The sequence below is a fragment of the Tenebrio molitor genome, chromosome 8 (assembly GCF_963966145.1).
Source record: "Tenebrio molitor chromosome 8, icTenMoli1.1, whole genome shotgun sequence".
Taxonomy (NCBI): domain Eukaryota; kingdom Metazoa; phylum Arthropoda; class Insecta; order Coleoptera; family Tenebrionidae; genus Tenebrio; species Tenebrio molitor.
In genome coordinates, this window is record NC_091053.1 from 1,160,628 (window position 1) to 1,186,986 (window position 26,359).

The 26,359-nt window shown below is 41.3% G+C and overlaps 3 protein-coding genes across 11 annotated transcripts; 1 reads left to right on the forward strand and 2 right to left on the reverse strand.

Annotated features, from left to right (window-relative positions):
* Positions 1-220: 220 nt before the first annotated feature.
* Positions 221-16,038, reverse strand: Fmr1 (synaptic functional regulator FMR1). Of its 8 annotated transcripts, none has more exons than XM_069056686.1 (14): positions 15,879-16,038; positions 13,579-13,692; positions 13,124-13,176; positions 12,920-13,070; positions 10,691-10,854; positions 10,344-10,580; positions 7,376-7,435; positions 6,871-7,018; positions 6,684-6,818; positions 6,487-6,630; positions 4,444-4,858; positions 1,795-1,974; positions 1,504-1,632; positions 221-1,246 (listed from the first exon to the last, which is right to left on the reverse strand). In XM_069056686.1, the coding sequence occupies exons 1-14, from the start codon at positions 15,894-15,896 to the stop codon at positions 1,038-1,040; spliced, it is 2,157 nt and encodes a 718-aa protein (XP_068912787.1). In that variant the 5' UTR covers positions 15,897-16,038; the 3' UTR covers positions 221-1,037. The 8 variants fall into 8 exon arrangements, with proteins under 8 accessions (XP_068912787.1, XP_068912793.1, XP_068912791.1 ...); XM_069056692.1 differs by having other exon boundaries at positions 4,627-4,858; positions 6,681-6,818; XM_069056690.1 differs by having other exon boundaries at positions 4,624-4,858; positions 6,681-6,818.
* On the forward strand, positions 15,634-20,696 carry LOC138137350 (WD repeat-containing protein 44). Of its 2 annotated transcripts, none has more exons than XM_069056683.1 (8): positions 15,634-15,852; positions 16,035-16,158; positions 16,212-16,473; positions 16,643-16,941; positions 16,996-17,354; positions 17,569-18,103; positions 18,151-19,314; positions 20,411-20,696. In XM_069056683.1, exons 1-8 carry the CDS (start codon positions 15,785-15,787, stop codon positions 20,579-20,581), a joined length of 2,982 nt encoding a protein of 993 aa, XP_068912784.1. In that variant the 5' UTR covers positions 15,634-15,784; the 3' UTR covers positions 20,582-20,696. The 2 variants fall into 2 exon arrangements, with proteins under 2 accessions (XP_068912784.1, XP_068912785.1); XM_069056684.1 differs by having other exon boundaries at positions 15,635-15,852; positions 20,414-20,696.
* Karl (lipocalin/cytosolic fatty acid-binding protein Karl) lies at positions 20,639-21,987 on the reverse strand. The gene is made up of 3 exons (XM_069056698.1): positions 21,421-21,987; positions 21,118-21,346; positions 20,639-21,070 (listed from the first exon to the last, which is right to left on the reverse strand). The coding sequence occupies exons 1-3, from the start codon at positions 21,583-21,585 to the stop codon at positions 20,760-20,762; spliced, it is 705 nt and encodes a 234-aa protein (XP_068912799.1). The 5' UTR covers positions 21,586-21,987; the 3' UTR covers positions 20,639-20,759.
* Between the last annotated feature and the right edge of the window lie 4,372 nt (positions 21,988-26,359).

Sequence of the window (26,359 nt, forward strand, 5' to 3'; positions counted from 1 at the left end):
AAAATGTGTGGGTATGCAACCAACAATACATCTTGTGCCGGCGGAAGTAAATGAGTAGTTCGAAAGAAATTCTACGTAGAGTGAAACAATGTGCAACGAAAAACTGCAGCAAAACATAAAAAACGAGTAGAAAACAGACTCTTTTGAAAATAAATTCCGGAGCGCAGAGTTCGTTTTGTGATAAAGTGGCGTAGCGAAATAGCAAAACAAAATGAACGAGAGCGTTTATTGAATGTTTTATTCAATGCAAAAATGTGTTATACCAATACACAGCTGATAAACCATTGTAACAAATCATAAACAGAGCACCTAACCAAATACTGTATTAGCTAATAAATTTAGGAGGCTTTATTTACATTACATTTTTTTTATTACAATAATAACTGAAAATAGGAGAATGGCTGTAAACTATTTGTAGTAGGTACAAATGGTCACTTTATCTTACAAACTAAAAACAAAAAAGAAAAAAAAATAAAAAATAATAAATAACACATAAATTATACAATATACTGAAACTTAAATTGAAGATTCTCAACACTTCCATAAAGAGAGTAATGACTAAAGTTTTAAAATTTCGAGCATTATTATGTGCGCTAAACATGAATGTATGAAAGATTAGAAAAGTAGTCACAAAATTCTTGGAGGTTATAAGTATAAATCAACTCTGTCCATAATCGCACTAAGCTCTTCACCCGCTGCGACCACTTAACACTTAAGACAGCAGTCTCGCTAACTCGTCGAGGTGTACGGTTCACAGAACCAAACAGTCTCTGGTATCAGCCAGGATGGGGCAGACGACCGCCCTCTAGATAAATACATTTTACTACACCGGGAAAAGATATGCAACACAACATCAACAATATCATTAATACAATAAAAAAAAAGGAAAAAATAAAATTAAAAAAACTGAAAAATGTCCCTCTGTTTCGTGTTTGTTCTCGTTTTCATCATCCCTTCTGGTTGTTGTGGTTTGGGTAATGGTGGTGGAGCGCACACGCGGTCGGATGGCTGCGGCGGCGGCGGCGTTGGCGGCGGCTCTAGGCTGTTGCTGTGCCGTTGACCAGCGTTTCCTTAGGCTTGGAGTCGGAGCGGCGTGCGGGCGGCGGCCGGTTCGATCGCGTCTTCGGATCGCCGCGGCTCTTCGCCGGACCCGGGTTGGGAGCGGCGTCGCCGCCGTTGTGCCCGTTGTCGTTGGGGATCGCGTGATCGCCGTTGCCGCCGGCGGGGCCCGTCTGACCGTTGTTCACTGCAACAACTCCCCCTTGAGCCACCGGACGGCACTTCGGACTCGTCCGACGAGTCCGAACCCGTCGAAACCATGCATGCTCGGTGAAAACCGCAACTCCAACGTATTAGAATAGAAAAAATGTACCTTGACGCTCTGTCGCAGCTGGTTAAGGACGCACAACAAGCAAACCTTCAGTAGTGTCAGTCAATGTTACTGGCGCCATTTTTTAAAATTTTACAGGAAAGATTTTGTTTGTTAGCCAACACGGTAATTACCTGGAGTTGTTTCTTTGCTAACAACCGGTTGCGGGGGCGGCGAGAGGCTACGCTGTCGTCCGCGACGCCTCCGTCTTCTCTGGGGTCTACCGCCTGACCAAGAGGTCGCCTCGGCGCTCGACACAGACTCTAAGACAACCCGGGTCATCTTTACTGATCACATTCACCACAACATGCTAACCTACGTGTACAGCACGGACAACACTAGAAGAGTGTCCGGTGTCGTGCATGACTTGCCGTGTTACAAACCTGTCTTGCGGCATCGCGCTACCGCCAGATGGCGCCACTCACCTCTGTCCACGCTGGACACCTCCTGGCTGTCCAGCACCGTCTCTTCGTCGTCGGTGGTGCGACGCCTGTCGTCCCTCCTGTTGTCCCGACGGCCGCCCCTGCCCCGGGGGCCGCCGAAATGCCGCGGGGGCAGATCGCTGACGCGCTCGTCCACGGTGTCCGGGGTCTGGTGGCGGGATCCTGCAAACGGACAAGTCGAACAAATGAAAAATGACGTCGCCACAAAACCACTTTCAACTCCGACAACACCGAACACCAAAAAATCAACAAAAAAAACAAACGACGATCGCCTCCAGATGTCAAAAAATTCTTGATAAGAAATAATCTCTTGCTTTTTTCCCTAAATTATCTAAACGCATCTGGGAAGTGACTGAAGCATTTTGTTTACATTTTACAAATCGAAAGACACTGCAACAAGCTCTGACAGTTCGATTAGTTCACTTGTTCACCACTGGCGCTGTGCATCTCTCCAAACTGTCAACACAGAAAATTATACAAAGCAAGCTCAGATCTTACTTTCAATATGCATAAAAAAGCGCATTCGCTTCCAACTGTTTTTCTTCTTTTATACCACCGCACAAAACAAAAAATTTGTGGCAACTGTTTAATTCTTTTTTTTTGTCGACGCTCTCTCGACGATTCTCTGACGTCACAGCTCCTAAACCAGGCATCGCAGATGAAAATGTGCGTCTTGAAGTGTAAAAATAACGGACGCAAAAGAAAACTGAAATCTCGTTTGTCACGTGAGCGAGATGGGGAGAGGCGACTGGACGAGTACTCGCTTGGAGAAACCGTCAACATCTCAGGACGTCAGTCTTCGCCACGCCACGCGGGCACCGTTGCCGATTTAAAAATCGTGCAAAGCCGTTCGTTTGTTATGTCGCTCGCTGAGCACAGACTCTACGACCCTTCAAGCAAGCATTTCGCATGCGCATGCAACAGTTAGTACACTACAATCGGCCAATCACATCGAAACATCCGACATTTTACTGGAAGGGTACGAGTCCGCACTCATACTCAAGTACTCAACAAAAAAAAATAAAACAACAAAGACACATTTGTTTTTTTAAATCAAGTTATATTTCTAAAAAAGTCTTCACAATTAATTAGATACGTGACACAATTTTAGTGAGCCAGTCTTTTGCCATGGCAGTCACTATTGCCCATTTTGTTTTTTTTTTTTATTATTTAAATTCCTTAATTGTGTTAGCAAACTCACAGTGAGCATATTCCGCGCAACAATATCACGATTGATGCGTTCTCACTCACTTTTGTATCATTTTCTACACATTGACATGGCTAAAAATCATCGATTTTTGCGTACCCTTCCAGCAAGGTTTAATTATTTTTTTTTTATGTCGAGATATTTAGAAGCCTCATGGGGGTTTACTAACTTCTAGGTCAGCTCCAACAACACACAAAAAGACTCATCAAAACAAAAACAAATCCAAAACCATCGACAAATTTTGTTTGTTGTTCAGAGCAACCGATCTAATTATCTTATTGACAATATGGATTGGGAAGGTGCAGATGCCGACACAAATTAAACAATCGAACAACCCTCGAGTTGTCTTCTTTTTTTTTTTCTATCTCTAGAGAAACATCTCTGCACCCACCGTCACAACAAAGCCTTGAAATTAAGTCATATTTCGATAGCGACAATGCTCGCTAGCAACAAATCCAATATTATGATTACATTTACATTACTGTACTATGATACAGCGTAAATATTAAATAAAGTGGAACTAAAAATTAACTTCGGGGAATAGAAGAGTGAAAAAAAATATTATTATCAATCAAAAATTATCAACGGGGGAGAGGAGAAGGTGAAATGAATGAACGATAAACGTGTCGCGACTCAAGCCCAACTGTCACCTGTCACATGTGACAGCTGACAGTTCGATATGTCACGTGTCATCCGGTCTAGTGGTCGACGTGATGATTTGAATCGCGTCAAACAAATTGTACACGTTAAAAAAACGAAATTAAATCAAAGTTAAGCCAAAAACACAAAAAAAAAGAGAAAAGAAATTATGTACATTGAGAACAACTGCCTGCCACTCGTGTGTTACTCTACACAGAACACAATAATTTCGAAATAGGTTAGTTCAAGCGGTTACTTTATTAATTTATTAATAAAAAACTAAACGGAAAAAAAAATATAGAGACCGCTGCGTGTTAATCAAGCGAAAATTTCTTCGTTTATTTTTTTTTTATGTTGGTATTTTTCATCGTCATCGTCGCGTTTCTGTCGCATTTTATGATCGTAAAAATAGTCGTCAGCCGGGTCAGTCTGTAAAGTCACCTGAACGTATTACACATTTTTTTTTTGGAGTTTTATTTTTATTTCCTGGCTTTATGCACCACAGATCGAGATCGTCGTTTGAAACAAAATGAATTGAACCAAGAATCACCGTTATTAACAACAACACAACCGATCATGATAACGAACAGCGTTTGGTGAAGGAAAAACCGTCGAAAAATCCATCGAAATGATAAAACGAACGTGGTGATGCATAAAGCCGCGCCGGTGTTTAGAACTTTTATGATAACGCATCTCGGACGACCGTCTGCTGTTCGAACGTCCCGCCCCCGATCACTTCCTCTCCCCCCTGTCGCCTCCACCGGCCGAGTCGATCGACAACCTACCCTTGTTGGGTCGTTCGCGGTTGTTTGTCGGCGGACCGCTGCCGCCTCCGCCTCTCGGGGGTCTGCCGTTGCTGCTGGCATGACCCCCGCCGCGTCCGCCGCCCCTTCCGTTTCCCGTCGGTTTGTTGGCGGTGTGGTTGCGTTTGTCCACGTTATTAACATAATCAGTGATCGTACTACTACCGGAATTGTAGCGGTCGTTCTGGCGTCCTCCTGGACCGCCGCCCCTTCCTCTACCGCCGCGGCCCCTCATCGAACCGCGGCCCGGTCTTCCGCCGCCGTCCATGTCCGAATTGTAGCCGCGATCGTTCCGCCGACCCATCGACAGGCTCTGCATCGAACCCAACGCCGTTCCGTGGATGCTGCGCAGCTGCTGGTCGATCTCCAGCTTCTCCTGCCTCAGCTGCTCCACTTCCTGCAAAAAAAAGAAAACAATTAATCGTTACGATTTCCATCGAGCAAAAATTAAATGTCAACAGAGCACGAGTAGGCTGTGATATGTCATGTCACTTCCTGCATTACCGACGTGGCTGTCAAACTGACCAGACAAAAATCTTTTCAACAAACAACGATAATTATGTTATAAAAAGTTATTTTTTGTTACAGCTTTACAATCCGAAAGAACGAAACAAAAACAAGGTACGTGTTTTAGGCACCTTTGCAATAAATTCCGATTTTATGACGCCAAACATGTTGCTCAATTATCACATCCGATTCAACCAACATCGCCACCGCTGCCGTGAAGTTTATAACGTCGAAAACGAGACAATTCTGGTGGAAATTTCGTGGTGCTCGAACCGTAGTCGTCAATTCAAAAACTATGTGGACTGTCAAAAATCAAAATTGTGCTTGTTAAGTTGGTCAATTCACTAGTTATTTTCATACCACCCGGTTGGTATCCGTGAATGTTCAAATAATTCGTTTGTTTAAATTTGACAAATAACATTGTTAAATTGGAAAGTTGAACTGGAGTGGTTTTATTGGCACAAGAGAAAGGGGCCACAGGAAATAATTTATTTATTTGGAGGTTTATCTACAGACTTTTCTAAATTACTAAGTTAGTTGCCGCATTTCGCTTGAAAATTGTTCAAAATCAAAACATAACCTCAATTTATTTTGTTGTTATATTTCACGTGTAACACTCTCGAGAGAACACTTTTTAGTTGCATCCAGTCAAAATAACCATTTTATTACAAAAAATTATTGCGACAGCACGAATTTTTTCGATTTACCATAATCGTTATTGACAGATCTGACCCACATTTCATACATTTGAATTTACGAATCAACTATTGTTTTTATGGCTGCCAAAATAAGAACAGGTCACGACTCTTATATCAATTAGACAATAACGTCGCAAATAACCTGTTTTTTCAGCTTGAGAGTGGCGTTCCATCCGTAAGACTTATCGCTTTTTACTGGCTTCCATTTTATTATCACTGGAAACGTAACAAACGTGCAACAAAAACACTTCTTTCTTATTAATTTGTCACACACCAAATTAATAACTTCTAAAAAGCGTAATTTTATTGTATTGTTTGCAGATTTCGACAATTGTAACGGTACGAATTAATTTACGAATCATCCCAATTCCCAATAATTTTTTTTAATAAAGTGACAACATCCTGAATTGTCCTCATCAATAACGATTTATTGAACGGAATAATTTGCGATTAAAAAAAGTATTTCGTCAATACTGCACGAATTCAAATTCCAAGACGGGAAATGTCATGTGAATCGTTAATGACGCCGCGCATTAATTACGCTCCGCTTATTTATTCTCTTGCTTTGATCCCGAATGCGAAACTGGAAGAATTGGAAACGACCGTTTGTCGATTCATTTCGTGTTGAGTGAAGTGCGACCTCGTCAGTCATTTTGTCTTTTTTCGAAGCAAACTGTTAATTATTCGACTCCAAAGTATCGCAAACCAAAAACACTGCTCAAGTATGATCGGCAGATCGCCGTACACTCTCTCAAAAAAATGAAATGACCCTCGAACCGCTTTGAATGTCATCCAAGGGATGACAAAATAAAATTCGTACCTTGAGATGTGCTAGGTGATATTTGAGGAGGACTTTAGCGTTAGATATGCTCTCTACTGTACCGACGAACACGAATGGCACCTGTCCTTCTTCGCGCGGGATAGTCGGCTGTGGTTCGTTATCACCCTCGATTTTGACCCGGACCTGTCAAACAATCACATTAAGAAAGTGTTCACCCTGCTTTGCATCCTCACCACTCCACTCTTGTCGACGATTTCCTGTATAATTCTGCCGTTTTTTCCGATAACTTTCCCTACTAACGCCCTCGGTACCTGAAGAGATTCTTCGCTATATTCTAACATCGATCGAGCCCTCTTCACAGCCTCATCAGTCTGCATCAAAAGAAAAACGTTAAAACAAGCACAAAATTATTAATTTTCTCACCTCTCCATATATTTTGAAAGTGCATGAATTTTCTTCCAGTTCGATGTTCGTGATGCCATCGACTTTCCTGGCTTGTTGTATGTTGGCACCGTGCGCACCAATAGCTAATCCCATCAGGTCCTCCCTTACGTTGAACTCGTCGGAAAATCTGCAACGACAATCGCGTCATCACAATTTCACCGTCCCGTCGCACAACAGCAAAACCAAAATTTATTGTAAATAAATATGTAAACAAAACAAAAACAGTCTCCTGGCTCGACTCTATGTTTTACGACACTTTTTTGTTTTTGGCAAGATGACACATGCAAAAAAACGAAAACGTGTGTGCATGCTAAAACAAAAACAAACAAAATAATTTGAAACAAACTTCGAACGGTCCGGTAAATTGCCCCTAGTAATATTGACGGAGAGCCAAGAGGAAGATGTACACATTCTACAAACATGCTCTTGACCATTTCATATATTTTATATTATTTATTTTTTTTAAATTCGTTAAGATTCTCACCTTGAATTTGCCCGAATTGTCTCGTAATTCGAGACTCGCTGGTACATGGGCTTATACTTGCTGAAAGAGAAACAAAACCGTCAGACAACAAGCAATACGATACAGACGCGCACCTACAACGCACGTTTTGTTCCCTTTTGGCTCATCAAAATTACGCAAGGACTAAAGGAAAAGGCAATTCACCAGCGACCACTCGAATTGTTATTCAGTCATTTACTTTTCATTCAAATATCGACACATCGCAGTATACAACAGTTTCGACGATTTACACAGACGTTCCGCAAATCTACTCTCAAATGTGACAGTTTTAATTTCGTAATAACGCTTTTTCTGTTTTAGCAATTATCCGATACTCGAATACAATGATCTAATAGTGATTGACACACGCATGTGAAGTTTTTATAATTCATCACGAGTGTGATAATGTGTTGCGTACAAAATTTTATCTACGATTCAAAATCGAAACCGAGTTACATAAACAGAAAAATTTAGATGTTTGTTTTTGTTAGTCTGCAACGAAAAAAAGTTTTTTTGAACATTCAGACGTAGAAGTGTCAATCGTTATTTTAGTATTCGTTCCTGAAAATTCAGGATTCAAAAATCAATTAGCTTGTTTCATTTTCTCCACTATGTACTTTACCGCACGGTGCGGTAAAATAAGTCGTTACCTGTTTAAAATGAGTGGGATACATAGGATATATCGCACGGTCGTAGACAAAAATTAAATTACCATTGTCATTGTTTAATATAGCTTTGTACAAAAATGTAAATAACAAAACGATATCCAAACAAAGCCGGCATTTTAGTTTCCACAAATCGTGATCTGTTTTCTCTAAAGACTTCACAAATCGGAGCCCATAATTTTGAAAATTCGAGAACGTTTTTACGGGACATCTGTATAGCGTCGTGTCGAGCTGTTGAAATAGAAAAACGAATTTTTATGTGTCGAAAGTATGAAGGAAGTAAACAATGTCACTAAGTGTTGTCAGTTTTCGAAGAGTTATTAAAAGAACAGTACCACGTAAAGTACATAATCCGCAGTTACACTGCACGCGAAAACATAGACCTACACTTCGTTCATTTGAACGTAATAAAATCACGTGACAAGCCTGCTTGTTCGCTTTTGGACGAGAGTAAATGAGTAGCAACGATAATAATCGACAAAGTGGGCACGATAATTTGAGCGAAATATTCGGTCCCAATGTCACGTAGTATATTATTTGTTTAGCTGATTCAGTTCTAATGGAATTATTTGTGATGCCAGAAAAGTTTCACAATTAATGAAAAATCATTCAGTGACCATTAACACTTTTAATCATTGCGAATTGAAGAATACCGCATGTTACGCCACTGGAGTTTCGGACCACAACGCAAAATATGTGTGGTGGACACGTGATTGCTATATTGCTCAAGTAAACGGAGTATAGTTGATTTTTAAATGACACACAAAATTAAAATGTAACTAAAACAAATGAGTCAAACACAACATATTATCTTATCATGAAATCAATGACGTATGAAAGTTAAGCAATATATATTTTGCAATTTGTTAGTATTTCAAATTCATTGTCCTATTGTTTGCTACTTCGCAGCAAAAACTTTTGTAGAGCCAATTAACAGTTTCTTACTATTTATCAATTAAAATCGTCCAAAAAATATAATGAATGTCGATTCACTTTTTAAAAATAATTTCAAATAAAAACAACTGAAATGAGGTTTCACGATAAAAACCTACTTTTACGAATTTTTTATCCTTGAACGCGTATTTATGATAACAATGCCCTTCTCGTGGTGTTTTGTTTCATTTCTTTACTTATTAAAATAGCATTCTCGTATTGTAAAAAAAAATTCATTTCATATCCGTTGACGGTGGCGGATTTTACCTTACAACAACAGATGATGACCCTAATTAGAAGCTAATTAAGAATATGTATTTTTAAAAAATATTAAAATAAAAAATATGATGTAAGTTGGAAATTCCTCGGCAAATAAATACCAGTCTCAAAAATGACAAAAGGCAATCGACAAAAACTCAAACGTTGTCAAAATATTAATCTGCATAAAAATGTGATGACGTGAGGTTTCGTAAAAGTCTCGAACAAAAATGTAAAGTGTGGGACACGTCACAAAACATTTTTAAAATATTCCAGACCCCAAATTCCTATTTGATAAAAAAAATTGACAGTCATGAATCCAAATCGGGGACATCGTGCTCCCATATTTTAATCTGAAGAGCATTTACCGATTATTTGTATTGTCGATGCGATAGTATAATCATAAAATCACAGCGATATCTCGATGGATTTCGTCTGAACCCCACAGTAAAACTTTTGAGCGACGTCGCAAAAATTGGCAAGACAAAAAAAATCCAAAATGTGAAAGAAGAAACACCAGTTCAATTAACATTACGTGTTTCAAGTGACATTTTCTTTCACAGCGTACTTTATTTTACAGTTTGGAAAACTTGCAATAAATTGTTGTGTATAAAGCGCTTACTTTTTTACGCTTGGGATTCAACACTCGCTGCGCTCGTGCGTTTAAACTTCCCACTTGTAAGGAAAGCGGTGGTTTACACACACGTTGCATAAATAACTGTTTTGTTTTGTTTTATTCTGGAGAGTTAGTTGATATAAACGCTGATGGAACTATACTGACATATTGAAGCGATCCCACTTTAAAGTTCTCTTCTCAATCTTAATTAATTGACCGTCCCTCACTTACAAATTGTTTGGAATGAGAAACCTCACCGCGACATCGATAATTTCATTTTCAACAACAAGTCAAATCGCATTGTTGCTTGTATACGTAACCGGTAATATGCAATTTACAAACGACTTCGAGAAAGCTAGTCATTTGTTTGATCTTTTTCTCCTTTGATTTTTTGTTTTACTTTCGTTCTTCCAAATGTAATGTTTCTTCCTTGGAGGAGAAAAAAAGAAATTACACAATCGTAAATTGCGATGCTTACCCGCCAATCGTCGCCAATTTCGTACTCTCCAGTTGTCGAGCCGCCTCTTCTGTACGTTTCAATAAGAGCACTTTTTGCGATAAACTACGGAAATGCATGTCCTGCAGGAGGCTCGCACGTCTGCGACTCGTTTCGCCCCTCGATATCACTAACAGAACACCCTTTTCCGGAACGTACCTAATCAGACTAGCGCAGATGGAATTTTGGAACTCCTTGTGAGCATTGTCGATTTTGGCGCTGCAAATTTCAAAACACACCAATCAGTTACGTCGAAGCAGACAAAACAAAAACAAAAAAACGACGAGAAAGTAAATTATGTAAAAAGAAAGAAAAAATTTAAAACTCACTACTCGCGGACGTCCTCCGGTACTTCGATCTCGAATTTAACAAACATCGTATTATCAATGGGGGGATTGGTATTTTTGACTCGGAGACGGTCGTCGCTGACTATTTCCGTGTACGTTGTGTCCCAGCCGACGTACTCCAACACATAAAAGTCACCCTTCATCATCTGGAAAAAAAAAAACACTAATAACAATAATGTTGTGTCACACTCGACTCCCAAAGTTTTGTGTCGTTGTTGCATTTCGTGTCATCACAAATTCGTCAACTGACAGCGATCACAAACTCGCCACTCTATCGTTACCCCCATCGTTAATGACTCATATTGCATTTCACAAACTCGCTCCTTCCTGTCACAACTACGTCAAAGATTGTCACAAACTCGATTTTTGTCTGTCTCTTTGCTTATTTAATATTGCTGTCACAAACATCACAAACTGTCACAAACTCGCCAATTTTCGATCGTCCGACCAGAACATGGTCACCGAGAACTTTACAAACTCGTCTTTTACCCCTATTCCGACGCCATCTTTTTTCGTCTTGTTTTTCCGTTGACGTTGACGATTAAAAATAATAAAAGTGTTGCAAAACGTCTGGTTGGCGAAAATGCGTTACACACGAGTCCATGGCACGCTATTAAATTCCAAATTTGAGTAGTCATACAATGGCCTTTTCTATAAATAAAGTTTAAGTAATATCGTGTAAAATTAGCCGTCTAGTTGTTTTTTTTTCCTTCGCATATATTTATATAGCATTTTAACGCTTCGGCAACGAGAGGTCTCAACTACCGAGATCTTTCTCTTATCACATTTCGACCAACACAACAACAATCAATTAAGGATAAAATTATCGGTGTTCGGAAACCAAACATAATGTTACATAAACGATACTTATTATTTCCTCGTGTGTGGGACTACTTCGTTATCGGACTCGGCGGTTGCAATTGAAATCTGGCATGTCCAAATTGGATTTGTTCTTGACGGGGTTGTGACAGAATGTGAGAACGCGAGGGACGATTTAAACAAAAATATTTCCGCAAGCACTCCACACATGATCGCCTAATACTACACGTTGTGCTACGACATTGCCTCTTTGACAAATGGTCGCCTGTGACCTTGAGCTTTCACTTTTCTACTGTTGACAGATTTTTTCGTAACTACCGACACCAAAACAAAAACTGAGTGAAAATTAGTTGACAGTTTATGATATGTATTAAAACAATCGATAAATATTACAATTTTGTGGGTTCGACTTTTTTTGGCAACTCTATTCCGAGCAGACGTTCTGAAGAATGGAAGTCTTTTCGTGCACATAAATTTCTTTGCTGTGACGCTTTATTGAAAGAATTTATTTATTATGTGACACTTGTGAACAAAAAAAATATATCAAAGGTGTATTATTTTCAACGATATTTTAACAAGTTATTACGTGCACCAATACAGCGACTTTTTTATTTTTCTTTACTTTATTCATACTCCATTTTTTCCTTCACTTATCAAATAAAAAGTGAAATCCTGTCTAGTCGAGACAGACAAAAGCAAACACGTTATGATGTCTTTCAGTATTTTTTCTTGTCTTTTTAAAACACGCCAACTCAAAAGATTTAATAAAATGTATTCTTGTAAACTGAAAAAAAAAATTCATTTGACAGATACATAGTGTGAAATATTTATACATAGCGGCAAATCTGTAATCCGCAACAAAAATTTCATTAAAAAAAAATTGCTTACTACATCGAAAAAGGTGGAGATTTTTTTGATTTAATTCTTTTGTGAAAATAAGTACATCTCTCAGTCTCGAGATTTATTTACGCAACAAAAATTCCAATGATTCACTTGAAGTGAATCACGGGTTATGATTTTCACTTAAACACGAAAAATCGTCGGCAAAACTCCGTATTTTTCGCATTTCACTCTGTATATTGGAACCCACAGACGAAAACGGGAAAATGCGGATTTTCACCGGCGGGTGGCGCTAGTTGAGCGATCACGTGACGCAACCTCCATTGCAACTTGATCTTTCGAATTTCGGCGAAAATATTCGTTGGAATGATGAAAACGCAATCGACTTTCTCGCGTTTCGGCAGAAAATGCGAAGACAATGGATGTGAAAACAATGAAATTGGAAAGTAAACAAGTGGAAAGGCATTAAATGTCAGCAGTCGAGATAACGTCCCGTGATAAATAAACGATGTTAATCCGCACGCAATCATGGACTTCCCAGAAGGCGCTCACCTTAATTCGCGACTTCCACCACCCGTATGCCTCCTGATGGTTCGCCCTAGAGTACACCTCCACCTCCATGTTTTCAGTGAACTCCACCTTGGGATCGGCCTTCGGGGGCAGTCGCACTTGTGAGTAGGGAAACTTGGAATCCGGCTGCCACCTTGCAAAACAAACAACGTAAAGTGTGTCCATTCAGGCCACCGATCAACTTACTCATCCTCAAAATGTATCAGTACTGAATCGTCGAACACGTCCACTATGTACCCCTGAAACAATATCGCACGTTTAATTCATCCCGGACACTTTCCCATCGACGGATTTGTAACATGATACTAGTCCACACACGGACCCGTACATAACCTTGCTGATTAAAGCGTGAACCGGGCGAAGGTTCGTCCGGGAAACGCGCTTTTCCCACGGACGAAGCCTCCACACGTGGGGCGGTAAGGGTGGGTTTCGTCGTTCGAAGGACACATGGAAAATTCACGCCCTGTCAGATGGTCATGGCGTCAAAAGAACCGCGTTTGCAGCCTCGAGATTTCGGGATTTTTCTCGGGAAGTATGGGGAATAATCGGGTGGCGTGAGCGTGCGGCCAAGGTGGACACACCGGGGAACGGACGCGGGGGCAAGGATGGCGGGCTACAAGCATACTTTGTGTGGTACAGACCTTATAAAGGGCCCCATTTTCGCCGCATACTTCCACTGCCAGGTCCTCCATGTTGATTTTGTTCTTGGGTGAGGAAACAGCCTTGAGGCGAGAGGGAGTTGCACTGCTGCCACTCTGGTAAACAGAAAACCGTGAGCTGACAGATCGGATTGGAGACGTTCGATTGGTCGACGCCGACGGACACAGTGGCGGCGCGACCGACGGGCGACAAGGGCGCATTCCTTTTTTTTTACCAAGTGTCTGGAATTTTCATAACGGAGTGTATCGATTCACGGACACGTGACATCATTTTCAATCATGTAACCAAACCAATCACAGTCACATTTTTTTTAAACACACACACACTCCTAATTTGGCCATGGCGAATGTGCTAACAAAAATGAGGCGTCATGACGCTTGCTGATTGTTGTTGTTTCTACAGGTCAACAACATGGTTTAACGGATTATTCAAGTTTATACTCTAAGGGCCAGTTTACAGAAGCGAAATTAAGTTAATCGTAATCAAATGTGAGATTAGCTGAACACGTGATCAGATTGAACCAATCGAAGTTTTTAATCGCGCATTAAAATTTAATTCGAATTAAATATTTAATTCTCTTTCTATAAACTGGCCCCAAATCTAAAGGATAGGATGTTTTCTCCACTTTTGGATCTTAAAAAAAACGGTGAAATACTGTTGTTCATGTTTTGTCTACAGTTTTATTGATGTTATTACATAATATACAAATACAATTTTTTTTCAAACAAAATTACAACTAAGCTTGTCATAAGAGCTTAGGTAAGTTCGCAAAAAAAAAGTTCCCGAAAGACTGCCAGCAATTGCGCTCATTTCAAAAAAAGAAACGAATAAGTTTCTTAGTCAGTAATAAATGTGTGGGATGTTCATTTAACTTTCTCCTCAAAGTAGGCGTTGAAGAATCGATTGTGAACGCACCACGGATTACAGCTCACGGATCAGCTGTTTAAATGTAACCTCACTTTTTGCGTTGTTTGTGTTTTTCCTCTGCAGACTGACGAGTGGTGCGTTCACGATCGACTCTTCAACGCCAACTTCGAGGAGAGATTTAAATGAACACTCGATACTTACAGCCGCTACCAAAAAGAAAAAAATTACATGTGTTCAATTGAAAATTACGAAAATGAGACCGTTTTGAAAATTAACAATTGATTTGTTTTCGTTCTTTATTAATCTTTCGCTGAGCAAAGAATTTGATAAAGTTAAGAAGATCTCGAGATATTATGGTAGCCATTTTGAAAAATATCATTTTTATAAAAACGCACTGAAACTTGTTTTTGTGCGTAGCGTCTTAATTCGGGTCGGATTTTAGTGATATCTTTACGGAATCTTACTCTGTAAGAAAAACTTCTAACAAAAGTAATTTTTCAAATTTCTAGACTAGAATATCTCCTTAAGAAATTAAGAGAACAACAAAAAAAAAACTACAAATCTTTCAAAGCTGAAACACAGGAAAATAAAAGGCAAAAAGACTGATACTGAATACTTTTTATCTGAGTTAACCTAAAAATATATCTCAGACCGCATATTTAGCAATTAAAGATATGTAATCGTAAATCCATTGTTAAATTGATATAGACATTTCTAAATCGCAATTTTTGAGTAATAGGAGCTACGAATTTTAAAAATGTAATGTATGTCCTTCAAATAAAGCTTGTATAGTTAGTTATGGAACAGGAAAAAAGTAGGAGAATATGGAATTTCCTCAAGTAAGATAAGATAAGACATTACATAAGATTTTTTGAGCTGTATTTATATCGCCAAAAGACATATTTCCTTATTTTTGTGCTTTTTACCTTAAAAAAGATATAGATTTTTCTGAAATTGCGACAAATACCTACTGTCCTAAATGTTTCGGTAAATTTTGAAAAAAATGTCATTTTTGCTGTCAATTTCGTTTCGTGCGGTACTCGGGGAACAGACACCTACCTGATGGACGAAAGGCAGATCTAGGATCTAGATTCTAGGCAGGATTGTGTGATCGGTGTCGTCTTGGCCCGGCCGTCCGCGCCGCCTCTGCCCGAGACCTTGAAACGTGACTGGCGAACTTCGTCATTTTGACAGGTCGAATGGCGCTGTCCGTGGTCACGCGTATGTTTTAAAATAACGTTGTCATCAGAGAATCAGGGCCCCGAAATCGGTCCTATCCCCCGTGACAACGCCCCGAAATGACGAGTCGTTCATGAGACGATGTCCACCAGCAGCGACTCGGAGGAATTTTACGACGCCGAAGATCTAACTCCCAGCCACGGTCCAAGGTACGGGTTTAAAGAGCCAAACTTACCTCCAAAAAGACCTTCATGCCTTCGCCCCCTTGTTTCTCGACGCGACGCAATCACTTGACTTTTATTTACACTTCACGACAACAAAAAACAAACGACACGCGAAATTTGACAGATCGGCGGCTGTCTTGATTTTTCCCAAAAATATGTTATTCCAGGAAGGGGAGGAAGACGTCGAAGGAGAGTCTCACGCAGCGTGCCAGTTCTGAACCAAATGTCTCGACGTTGCCGCGAACCAAGGAAGAACCCAAACATCCACAATCTGTCAACGAAATCGTTTTCGTAAGTCCGTCGCAAACACCGATCGCGTAACCTCAAAGAGGCCGGACTTGCAGATCGAGCCGCAGAAGAAGAAGACGCCAGTGGGGGGAAGACGAAAGTTCAAGGAATTGAGACAAAAGCTGCAGAATGATGATGAAGACTGTCAGACTGGCAATGTGACGCCTCCGAATAGTCAGTCGTCGTCAGTTGACGGCGTCTTTGCTGCTTCATACAAGACTTCCCACCCTTTTAGAATCATAGAGCAGGACACTGTCAGCCTGCAAAGTATTAATTCCCTAGGAAGACTCACCAGAATTTTAGGTGTCGTAGATGGAGGTAAGAGCACACAAGAATCTTCTGATTGAGACAAATCGTGTTAAATATTTTTGATCCGTGCAAACAAATGGGGTGAAATCGCATTTTTAACAAAAATCTTTGTCTCTAGATTCGTGACTCACCCGCTATGTTAGATTTTGAATTTATTTCAATAAATTTGTTGCGGCAGAAGGTGGCAGGAAAGCGGTTTCCGTCTCGGCCCTGTCGTCCAGCTCCCTGGATTCCGGCTCGACCCCCAGCTCCAAGGGCATATCCCAGTACCCAAGCAACGCGACAATTTCAACTCTGACTTCCCAACAAGACTACAAAACGGACAAACCGAGTCTTCCCCTGCAAGAGCCGGACGTGATCGCGAGCACGAAAGCTTCAAGCTCGCAAAAAACAGACGATCAAGCTTCCAAACTAGACGCACCTGTCGCGCCACCTAGACGCAAAAAGAAAAACAAAGCGGCCGCGTTGGCCATCAAAGTATGTCCCGCTGGCTGTCTCGCGAGTACCACTGTTACAGACTTGTTTTTGTAGAAATCCGCCTCCAGTACGACTTTCGAGAGTTCAGACTTGGCCAGCCCCGCTAGTACCATCGAGTCGCTGACTCGAGAATTCGAACATTCTCTAGATCGGTTGCCGTCGGTCAAATCCACCAAATCGGACAAGGGGGGTGGGTCGAAGAGTTCCACTCTGCGCTCGGGGCACTCTCTTGACATCAAGGAGGCGCTGAAGGGACAGTTCGTTGTCAAACCGCAAGACACTGACAGCTTGAAGGCGCAGAATTCCAAAGAGACGGTTGGAGAGGGTGGGGAGAAGGCGAGTCGCGGGAGTCACAGTCCGAGAGGGGCCTCCAACCGGAGCAGCGTCGGACACTACAGCCTAGGACCCCACAGGTGAACAAGATGGGATTTTTGTTTGTACAAGTTGGCGAACTTGTTTAGGGAGTAATACTAGTCATGACCACCTGCGATATCTAGCGTAACTATAGTAACGCACTGGTGGGTTGATGTGATCAGTTGGTTGCCTAAGAGCAAGGGGTTGAAAGATAATATGTAATTGAGGTGTGATCGTAGAATTGAGGTAAATAATACTTTTTCTTTTGGAAAGAGGTACTCACCAGTCCCGCAACCGCACGACCAAAGAACGAAGACGTTCCGCCGGCGACGAGAACATGCTCAAAGACGTGAACCTGCGCGTCCGCACCCACACCGACTCCGGCAAGCAACTGTCCGACTTCGAGATCCTGCAGCAGGTGACCGTGCTCAACCTGGACACGGGAGAACGAGTCCCGTTGAGCGTGGCCGAAGACAAACTCCCCCAGTGCATCAACCCCCTGTCGCTGCACATCATGCGTCTCACGTCCGAGTACGTGAGCAGCTCCAGCATGGAGAAGGAAAAGGAGTCGGACGAAGAAAGCGAAGGCACGAGGAAAGTGGAGATACCGATAGTCGACGACAACGAGGAGATGGGTCGGATGAGGAAAAAGACCGCCATGCTGAAGAAATTCGTGGGGACGGCCATGAAGAAGACGATGCACAAAGCGAAGAGCATAGCGCAGGAGGTGTCGCACGCGCGCCACAAAGACGACGCCATCGACATAGCGGACTCCGTCAACCCCGGAGACCAGAGCATCAAGCTGAAGGTGAGTCCTTGGAGTGTACAGAGTGTCGCGAATGATTCGTTTTTCAGGCGTCCAACTCGCACAAAGGTCCGTACGAGTTCGAGAAGGTGGAGCACGTGCAGGAGCTCAAGGACGAGCACGAGGGCCCCATCTGGTGCATGAAGTTCTCGTGTTGCGGCCGCCTGCTCGCCACGGCCGGCCAGGACAAGGTGTTGCGGATCTGGATCGTCCGGGACGCCTTCCCGTTCTTCCAGGACATGAGGACCAAGTACAACGCCGAGAAGGTGTCGCCGACGCCGTCGCAGGAGTCGCTGGTGTCGCACCATTCCGGCGAAAACAGCAGTCTGGCGGTGCTGGAGGCGCTGAATTCGGAAGACTGCGCCAAGATGACCTTCATGCCGAAGCCGTTCTGCACGTACACCGGTCACACCTCCGACTTGTTGGACGTCTCGTGGTCCAAGAATTACTTCATTCTGTCGTCGTCGATGGACAAGACGGTCAGATTGTGGCACATCTCGCGGAAGGAGTGTCTCTGTTGCTTCCAACATATCGATTTCGTCACCGCCATCGTCTTCCACCCCAGAGATGACAGGTATTTCCTGAGCGGCTCTCTGGACGGCAAGTTGCGCCTCTGGAACATCCCCGACAAGAAAGTAGCGGTGTGGAACGAGGTCGAAGGCAACCCCAAGCTGATAACGGCGGCGAACTTCTGCCAAAACGGCAAGTTCGCCGTGGTTGGGACCTACGACGGCCGCTGCATCTTCTACAACACCGACCAGCTCAAGTACCACACCCAGATCCACGTGAGATCGTCGAGGGGCAGGAACGCCACCGGGAGGAAGATAAGCGGGATCGAGCCCATGCCGGGGGAGGACAAGATCTTGGTCACGTCGAACGACAGCAGGATCAGACTGTACGACCTGAGGGATCTGAACGTATCCTGCAAGTACAAAGGATACGTCAATATGAGCAGCCAGATCAAGGCCAGCTTCAGTCACGACGGCAAGTACATAGTCAGCGGGTCGGAGAACCGCGACATCTACATCTGGAAGACCAACCACGACTACTCCAAGTTCTCGTCGGTCAGGAGGGACAGAAACGACTTCTGGGAGGCCATCAAGGCGCACAACGCGGTCGTCACGTGTGCCATTTTCGCACCGAATCCCGAGGGAATACTCAAGATGATCGAGGAGAGTACCAAGACGGAGGAGTCTGCGGAGGCCAGCGATAAGGTAAAGCAACTTGTTGTTGGATGTTCACGAGTAAGAATTGCAAAGTGACAGATGCGAACTGTCAAATGTCAAATTCGTGTCATTTAGATCACGGCCAACTGCGACCGATTACGGTACATATAATCTATTCATTTTGATTGTGACCACTCCCTAGTAACTTTTCAGTTGCTAGGTTATTTACAGGGAATTTTAGATAACACTAAATCCAGTCGCAGTTGGCAACTCTCGGAGGCGCCATTTTGACAGAAACGTCACGCTCACAGAAGACAGAATGGAGCACGACTTGCGCAAACGTTTTTCGACGTACACTGTGCGCATATCTACAAAATTGAGTTTTGGTACAAAATTTTAGAATTCAAAAAGAAAATGCCACGTTGTCTTCTCAAAGTTGGGACCAAACGGTTAATATTGACTTGTTTCGAGACATTTATTGAAGCCAACGGGAAAACAACTCACAAAGACGAACATCACCAATAAAGTTAACTCTATTTGTGCTTTTTTGTTGTACATTTTGGCTAGTAAGTGTTGTAGTTTGATACCTTCTGCCTTTTCATCCCCTGTAAATCATTTTTTTGAACTTTCTGTCTAATTAGTTTTTATCTGAAAATATTTGTATTAATCAATGCTAATTGATTAGTAATCCCCAGGCATTTTTCGCGTTTGTCTTACTGCCAAATGACCATTTCCTTCGTTCTTCATTAATATCGAGAATTGCATGAGGTGATTTCGAAGTTTTTACGTTAAATAATCTGTACCTGGATATAACCTCACTTTTCAACAGACGTGATCACAGAATCAGACAGACGTTTTAGTTTCTCCTACTTCAAAGATTGATTTCCATTATTAATATTGATAAATACATTAAAATCATTGCTTTACTACCGTGGTCAAGTTTTGACAATTCTGACATTTTCACATCATGTTACACCACACAAATATTTAGTGTAAAACGTATGCAGCACACAGCTAAACAGCGCCTACTATGTTTTTGGTTGTGGTCACAATCAAAGTGAATAGATATTAGTAGATAAGTTATTCTACAGTGTGTTTGTTTAAAAAATGTGCCGGACTTTTTTTAAATGTTTTTTTTTGTCAGCAGGTGGCGGATCCGGTGGTGGAGCAGCATACCAAAGGTTGTGGGGGTTACGTATTGATTTCGGCGGATTTCAACGGTTGCATAAAAGTATTCGTAAACAAGATGAAACCAAAACATAGCTCATTACCCGTGTCCGCAATGGTGTCAAACTCCAAAATCAAAAAATTGTAGACCGTTCAACAGTTTATTTTCCTACTCGATTGTGATGCGGGCCGATGTATTATAAAATATTTTTTAAATGTATATTAAATTTATTCTAGCAGTTCTAATATATTAACAAACAAAACCCGGCCGTCATTGCACCTTTTGGATCGTTGCACGCGCGGGATTCAGGCGGAGTATTCGATTGTCAGTGGTGATGTTTCATGGGATGTCGCCGCAAAGACGGCTGACGTCTGTTGGCCAAGATCGACGGAGGTACGTCGGTCAAGGTGGCGTTGCAGTCGTTCTGGGCCATCTCGAACATGTAGGAGAGGTCGATGTCGTACCGCGGCAGTTTATCGCGCAGATAGGAAATGACGTTGACGCCCAGGACCGGCTCTCGACTCATTATGAAGCTCGAGAGGTACCGAGGGACCTTGGATTTTTCGGCGCAGTGCAGGAGCAGGGCCCAGGAGGTGTAGTCCGAGTCCAGGACGAAGGTGTTGTAGATGCCTTCGTCTGAAAAGTTGTTTCAGTGGGGAATGTCTTGGATTGGAATTACTGACATGTGTCTTCCGAGTGGGTCCAGTGCGATGGTACCGCCGGGTTGGGTATAGTCCAGGTGATGTTCCCGACGAGCAGTTCGTTGATAGGATCGTCGGTGAAGCTGTAAGTGAAGTTCATGGTCACGTCCGCCAAGAAGGGGGACATTGTGAACTCAGCCCTCATGCAGCGATACGCGAGAGCTTCTTCGGAACTGGCGTAGTACTGGATGACGTACCACCGCCCCATCATCTGCAACAAGCGACTCTCGACTCTTCACGTTTTGAAAGAACCAAATAAAAGACGCGAAAGAATTACGTACGCACCTGTTCCAAATCGAAGTTTCTTATGGCCTTCACTCGGGGACATTTGGTTTTGTCTTCGGGGCGCTTGCGTCGGGCACAGGAGCAGGACAAGAGCAGGAGCAGCAGGAAAACACGCGAGGACAGCATTTTTGCGGTTGGGTGACGGAAGATTGGTGGATTGGTCATTGTTGATCCGCAGGCTTCCGCTTCGGTGATAGTCTTATCGGCGGAGTGGGCGAAATTCTTTTGATTATTCGTTTATCTTTAAATAAATACTTTTGTCGCAACGAGAAAATAACAACAATCGAAATCTCGTTCTGGCTTTTTGCCAACAAACAGAACTTGCTGACAAGAGTCTTGTTATGTGGCAACTCTTCTAAGACCATTGGGTCGAGAAAATCTCTCTTGTGTGGTTTCTGTCACGTGGTACAACAAAAGCGCAGTTTACAAGAAGTAAAACTAAAAAATGAAGGTGGAAAAAATGTCGAAAAACATAGTTTAAGCCTGAAAAAGGGACCAAAAGTCAACGTCTCAGAAATAAGTAGATTAATTTTAACTGGTAATAGAACTCGTTAATAGAAACAATTATACACTGACCGGCACAAAAAACGACTCACTTTGAATTTTATTAATATGTATAATTAAGTAATTCATTGTCTTAGAAATTGTTTTTGATATCATGTTGTATTGATAAGTGTTATTTAAGTTATTCTTTGCCAAAGAATATCCGACAAACAAAACATTAACCACAGCAAATAAAATTTTAATGAAAAAAAAATAATAAAAGCAATTTTTTAGAAAAAATGTTATGTTATGAAAAATTGCCAAAATTTGAACAGTATTTTGAAATAGTACCTCGTATTGTCAAATTAAATCTTTAACACGTAAATCAATCGACAAAAACACAACATGGAAGTAGCGCAAATTTTCTAATACTTAATTTATTTAAACAAAACAATTCTGTTGTCATGGTGACCATAGCACTCCCGATCATTGAAAATATCCCAATTTAACTATAATAAAGAAAAATAAGCACAAATATAATTTCAAGATCATTTATTAAAGAAATTATGAATTGTTTTTTGTGCCGGTCAGTGTATTTCAATATATTTTTTTCTTAAACCTTGAAGTTATCCAATTAAAATTATTGAAAGATTTGGCACAAATTTCGTTACCCGGAGATTATTTGCTTCGCCGATGCTGATAAGCGAAGAAGAAAAAACAAATGCAAGGAAACGTTCACTTGTTTTTTGCTAATTTATGCACAGCGGCTAACTGCTGCGCCCGTTACTGTGACCTATAATGACAAGGGTGGAAGAGAAAAAAGATAATCATATGGTAGATAATTAAATGAAAACAATTTTAATAATAAATATTTTAAACTGACCTTATGAAGTTATGAATCACCAATACCTAAGATATTGACAAAATGTCTCCTACAATTAGTGTAGTAATCCGTAAAAATGAAGTAATCAGAGTAATCACTAATCATTATTCAAAGTGACCGCTGTTACTGTCAATACAATGACGGCGCCGACGAAATGATTCTTCCACTTTTTCCAGCACCTACCTCTATTATTGTGAATTGTTGTGGCAGCATTTTCCACCCATTCTCTTAAAACTTCAGTTGTATCAATTGGGATCGAATATACCAAGTCCTTTATGTATCCCCATAAGAGGAAGTCGCACGGAAATTGTCTGGGCTCGAGGAGCACTCCCGCACGTTTCACCATACACTAACACAATATCTATGTATTCACTATTCGAAAATAAACGCACCATTTTCACAAAATTTTATCACTGAATCAACACGTAAACACCCGCCTTGTGAAGTCGAACAAAACTGACTGAAAATGTAATCCTCTTGTCTCGACCGGGGAGCGAAAAAACTTTATTCTAAAAACACAATGTTTTGCGCTGATTTTACAAAAACAACTATTTCACGGTCACTGTCGTTACGTCAAATAACTAGACAATGGACAGCTCGTTCGTTAATTTATGCGGGGGTAATAGATGTTTATGCAACGAGTTTCTGTATAAATTGGGCTTTTCTAATTGCCCGAGGGACATGATTAAAACACGAGTTTAGCGAGGGTTTTAAGGCCTCGGGGGCAAATAGAAAAACCCAATTTCCCCAGAAACGAGTTGCATATAAAATTTTACTGTTTGAAACGACGTTCCTGAAGCTTCCAAATCTTTTTTAAATGGTTTCGTATTTGCTTTTGACAGTTTTGACAAATTTTTCAAGAGCTGTCAGAAATGTAACGTTGAATGTGTTGTCTAGGGCAACGGTTCGTTATCTGATCATTTTGCTTTAGGTGAGTTAAGAGGCAGTTTACAAAGGAGAAAAATAAGAATTTATGACAGTTGGAGACAATAAAATACTGTAATGATCATTATATTTCGAAAAAATGGTACATAACGATTTTGTTCTTGATCCGTCACTGGTTATAAATTAATGTACTTATTTCTGAGGCACGTTGTATTGCATTAAGCAAAGTAGTTTTGAAGAAAATCTGAACTCTTTTTTGAAAAATGTTTGACTTCTTCTTTTTTTTAAGTAACTGTAAGACAATGAATCCTGCTCCTATTAAACTTTCTCATCAAGCGCTGTCACGTGGGTCACTACTAATCTGGATTGGTTCACACTGGATAAAATTTTCTACTTGTCCAAGTCAGTTTCGGCTAGCACAAGATCTCGCTTATTTTTAGAGCCACGGAGATGATTTTGGGATCATTGCATTCGGCTCATCCTTCTGGTTAATTTGGTGTTAAAAAGTTGAAATTCGGTTAACAATCAGCAGAGATATCGAGGCTCAAACTTGTCCTGGAGCCTCCAAATGGCGCGCCCCTAGCTGACAAAATGGCGTCAGTGGGCGGAACTTTCGCTCTTTTTGAATTTAATTCGTCCAATGTTTTGATTTAAACTTTACTGGGAAGACAAAAATTCCACCAACATCCAAAGAGTAAAAGACAAGTCTCAAAATCTAAATCAGAAATCTTCTTTTTTGTGTTTGAATATTTTTCAAAATTTCTTCTGGTTTTCTTCGGTTTGTCGTCCTGTTCCAGAATGAATCATCTCGACTGGCATAATCAAACCCACTCTGTTTCTTCGCTCTGCTTTGATCACGTAATAAGCAACCGCCTTTCCTCCACAGCAAACACCTCCTCAACGTCTTCACCACTTCCTCCGAATTTCCATCTCGCTCCGTCTGTCACTCGCTCAATTTGTCTCCTTTTTCGTCGCCTCTAATTAATTCGTTTTCTTCGTCTCGAGTAGAACCGCTACTAACCCAATCCCACCGTCTAATAACCCCAAATTGAGTTAATTAATCGGAAATGAATCAATAGTCGCGGCATACGGTGCTTTTCAGAGCATGATGCGAGTGCGGCGATGGTTCAATCATGACCATTAGTGCTTCCATTTGACGGCTTTATTTCTAATTGACAGCGCGAATCCGACCCGGAAGCGCCTCCGCCGATCGAGATTTTTCAGAAGTGACCCCCCATTTTCAGTACCGGGGCGCCTCCGTGTCTGTTGACGACGCAACTACAAAGCGGTGCCACGACGAGCAGGAAGTGAAAATTGTGGGTCAGTAAAGAAGTTCTTCGATGGCTGGAATGCTGGCTGACCTTGACGCGACGAACACAAAATTCGGAAGACCTCATCGTCGACCATCAGCTGTGTTAGGTGGTCTCGCCAAACAAAAAAATTGACAACGTGAGAGCTTAAAATCAATCTCACACAAATACACCTTTCTTGTATTTTATTTCCTCCAACTATTTTTATTCGAAATCTTGATACACTTTTACATAAAACAACGAAGTTTCAGATTCGTCTCAAACGTTTTTACTAGTATGATGACATTATTTGGACCACGAACGTCGCCTTACAACAAGATGACGCAAAACCCCACACCGCAACGAAATTACAAATCTCTTGAAGCTAATAGCACGACTGCTCTCGGCTGTCTTGCACAATCGATAATTGCAATTTTAAAAAATTCAATAAAAGGATTCGGCGGTTTTTCAAAAATACATTTTTTGGCCTCATCGATGTCCAAACAACCGGAATTTCTTCTCGAGCGGATCTGGTCCAAAATCCGTGGCCCCTTTTGGTGATTTGCATCAAAATCCAGGATACAATTCCAAATAAAAAAGTGTCGTTTTCTACGCAGACGTAAGAGTATTTGAAGAGTGTTGCGGCGAAGAAGTGGAACGAGGAATGCACAGCGTGCGCGCTAATACATTGTCGTAAATTAGGCGCCTTGCCTAAAGAATTATAATTGTCACATCCTACGCGACACTGGCTTATGAATTGCATGTTATGAAATAGTTAGTTATGCCCAAAGAGAGAAAAGAAAAAGAATGCGGTTTTTTGCTTAATCTGACGTCGAAATCTCTAAAAAAAAAAAAAACAGTTTTTACGTTAGCAGAGTCTTCTGTAACGTTTTCTGACGTTGCGTCCGCGTAACAGTAATGTTCAAAAACTGTCTGGCCAAATCAGAGAGGTTCTGTGTTTGTGTAGTGATTTTGGCGCTCAGTAAAATAAAGTCTCTCTAACTGAGTAAATTCTTTATTTACTTAATACCCAACAAAATAATATATTCAACACCATTGTACTGCTCATCATAGTAAAAAATTCATTACAATAAAATCATGAAAACATTGAATTGTGTAAGATTTCCAAGTCAGCTTCTCTTTCTTTTGCCCGAAGTTTTTCTTTTCTGAACGCTTCATAATCCTCGTCATCAGTTTCTAATTCAAACCGACACAGGGGGCAAGAATTTGTCTACAAATACAATTGTTTGGAATTTTATAAACAATTTTATCATCACCACACCTTTGAAAGCCAAGGCAAAATACAATCAGCATGGAATGTGTGGTTGCAAGGCAACTTCTTCACTGTTTCACTTTGTGTGTACTCCTTAAGACAAACAGGACATTTTACGTCTAAGAT

What these genes read in the sequence shown, in the direction of transcription:
- LOC138137350 (XM_069056683.1), top strand. Translation starts at nt 15,785, where the DNA reads ATGTCCACCAGCAGCGACTCGGAGGAATTTTACGACGCCGAAGATCTA. An exon ending in TTTAGGTGTCGTAGATGGAG is followed by an intron (nt 16,474 to 16,642) that starts GTAAGAGCACAC and finishes TTGTTGCGGCAG; the next exon opens with AAGGTGGCAGGAAAGCGGTT. An exon ending in TACAGCCTAGGACCCCACAG is followed by an intron (nt 17,355 to 17,568) that starts GTGAACAAGATG and finishes TCTTTTGGAAAG; the next exon opens with AGGTACTCACCAGTCCCGCA.
- Fmr1 (XM_069056685.1), bottom strand. An exon ending in GGTGGAAGTCGCGAATTAAG is followed by an intron (nt 10,855 to 12,919) that starts GTGAGCGCCTTC and finishes TTTTTTTTCCAG; the next exon opens with ATGATGAAGGGTGACTTTTA. An exon ending in GGTGTCCAGCGTGGACAGAG is followed by an intron (nt 1,633 to 1,794) that starts GTGAGTGGCGCC and finishes GGGTTGTCTTAG; the next exon opens with AGTCTGTGTCGAGCGCCGAG.
- Karl (XM_069056698.1), bottom strand. Translation starts at nt 21,585, where the DNA reads ATGACCAATCCACCAATCTTCCGTCACCCAACCGCAAAAATGCTGTCC. An exon ending in GAAACTTCGATTTGGAACAG is followed by an intron (nt 21,347 to 21,420) that starts GTGCGTACGTAA and finishes CGCTTGTTGCAG; the next exon opens with ATGATGGGGCGGTGGTACGT. An exon ending in GACCCACTCGGAAGACACAT is followed by an intron (nt 21,071 to 21,117) that starts GTCAGTAATTCC and finishes ACAACTTTTCAG; the next exon opens with ACGAAGGCATCTACAACACC.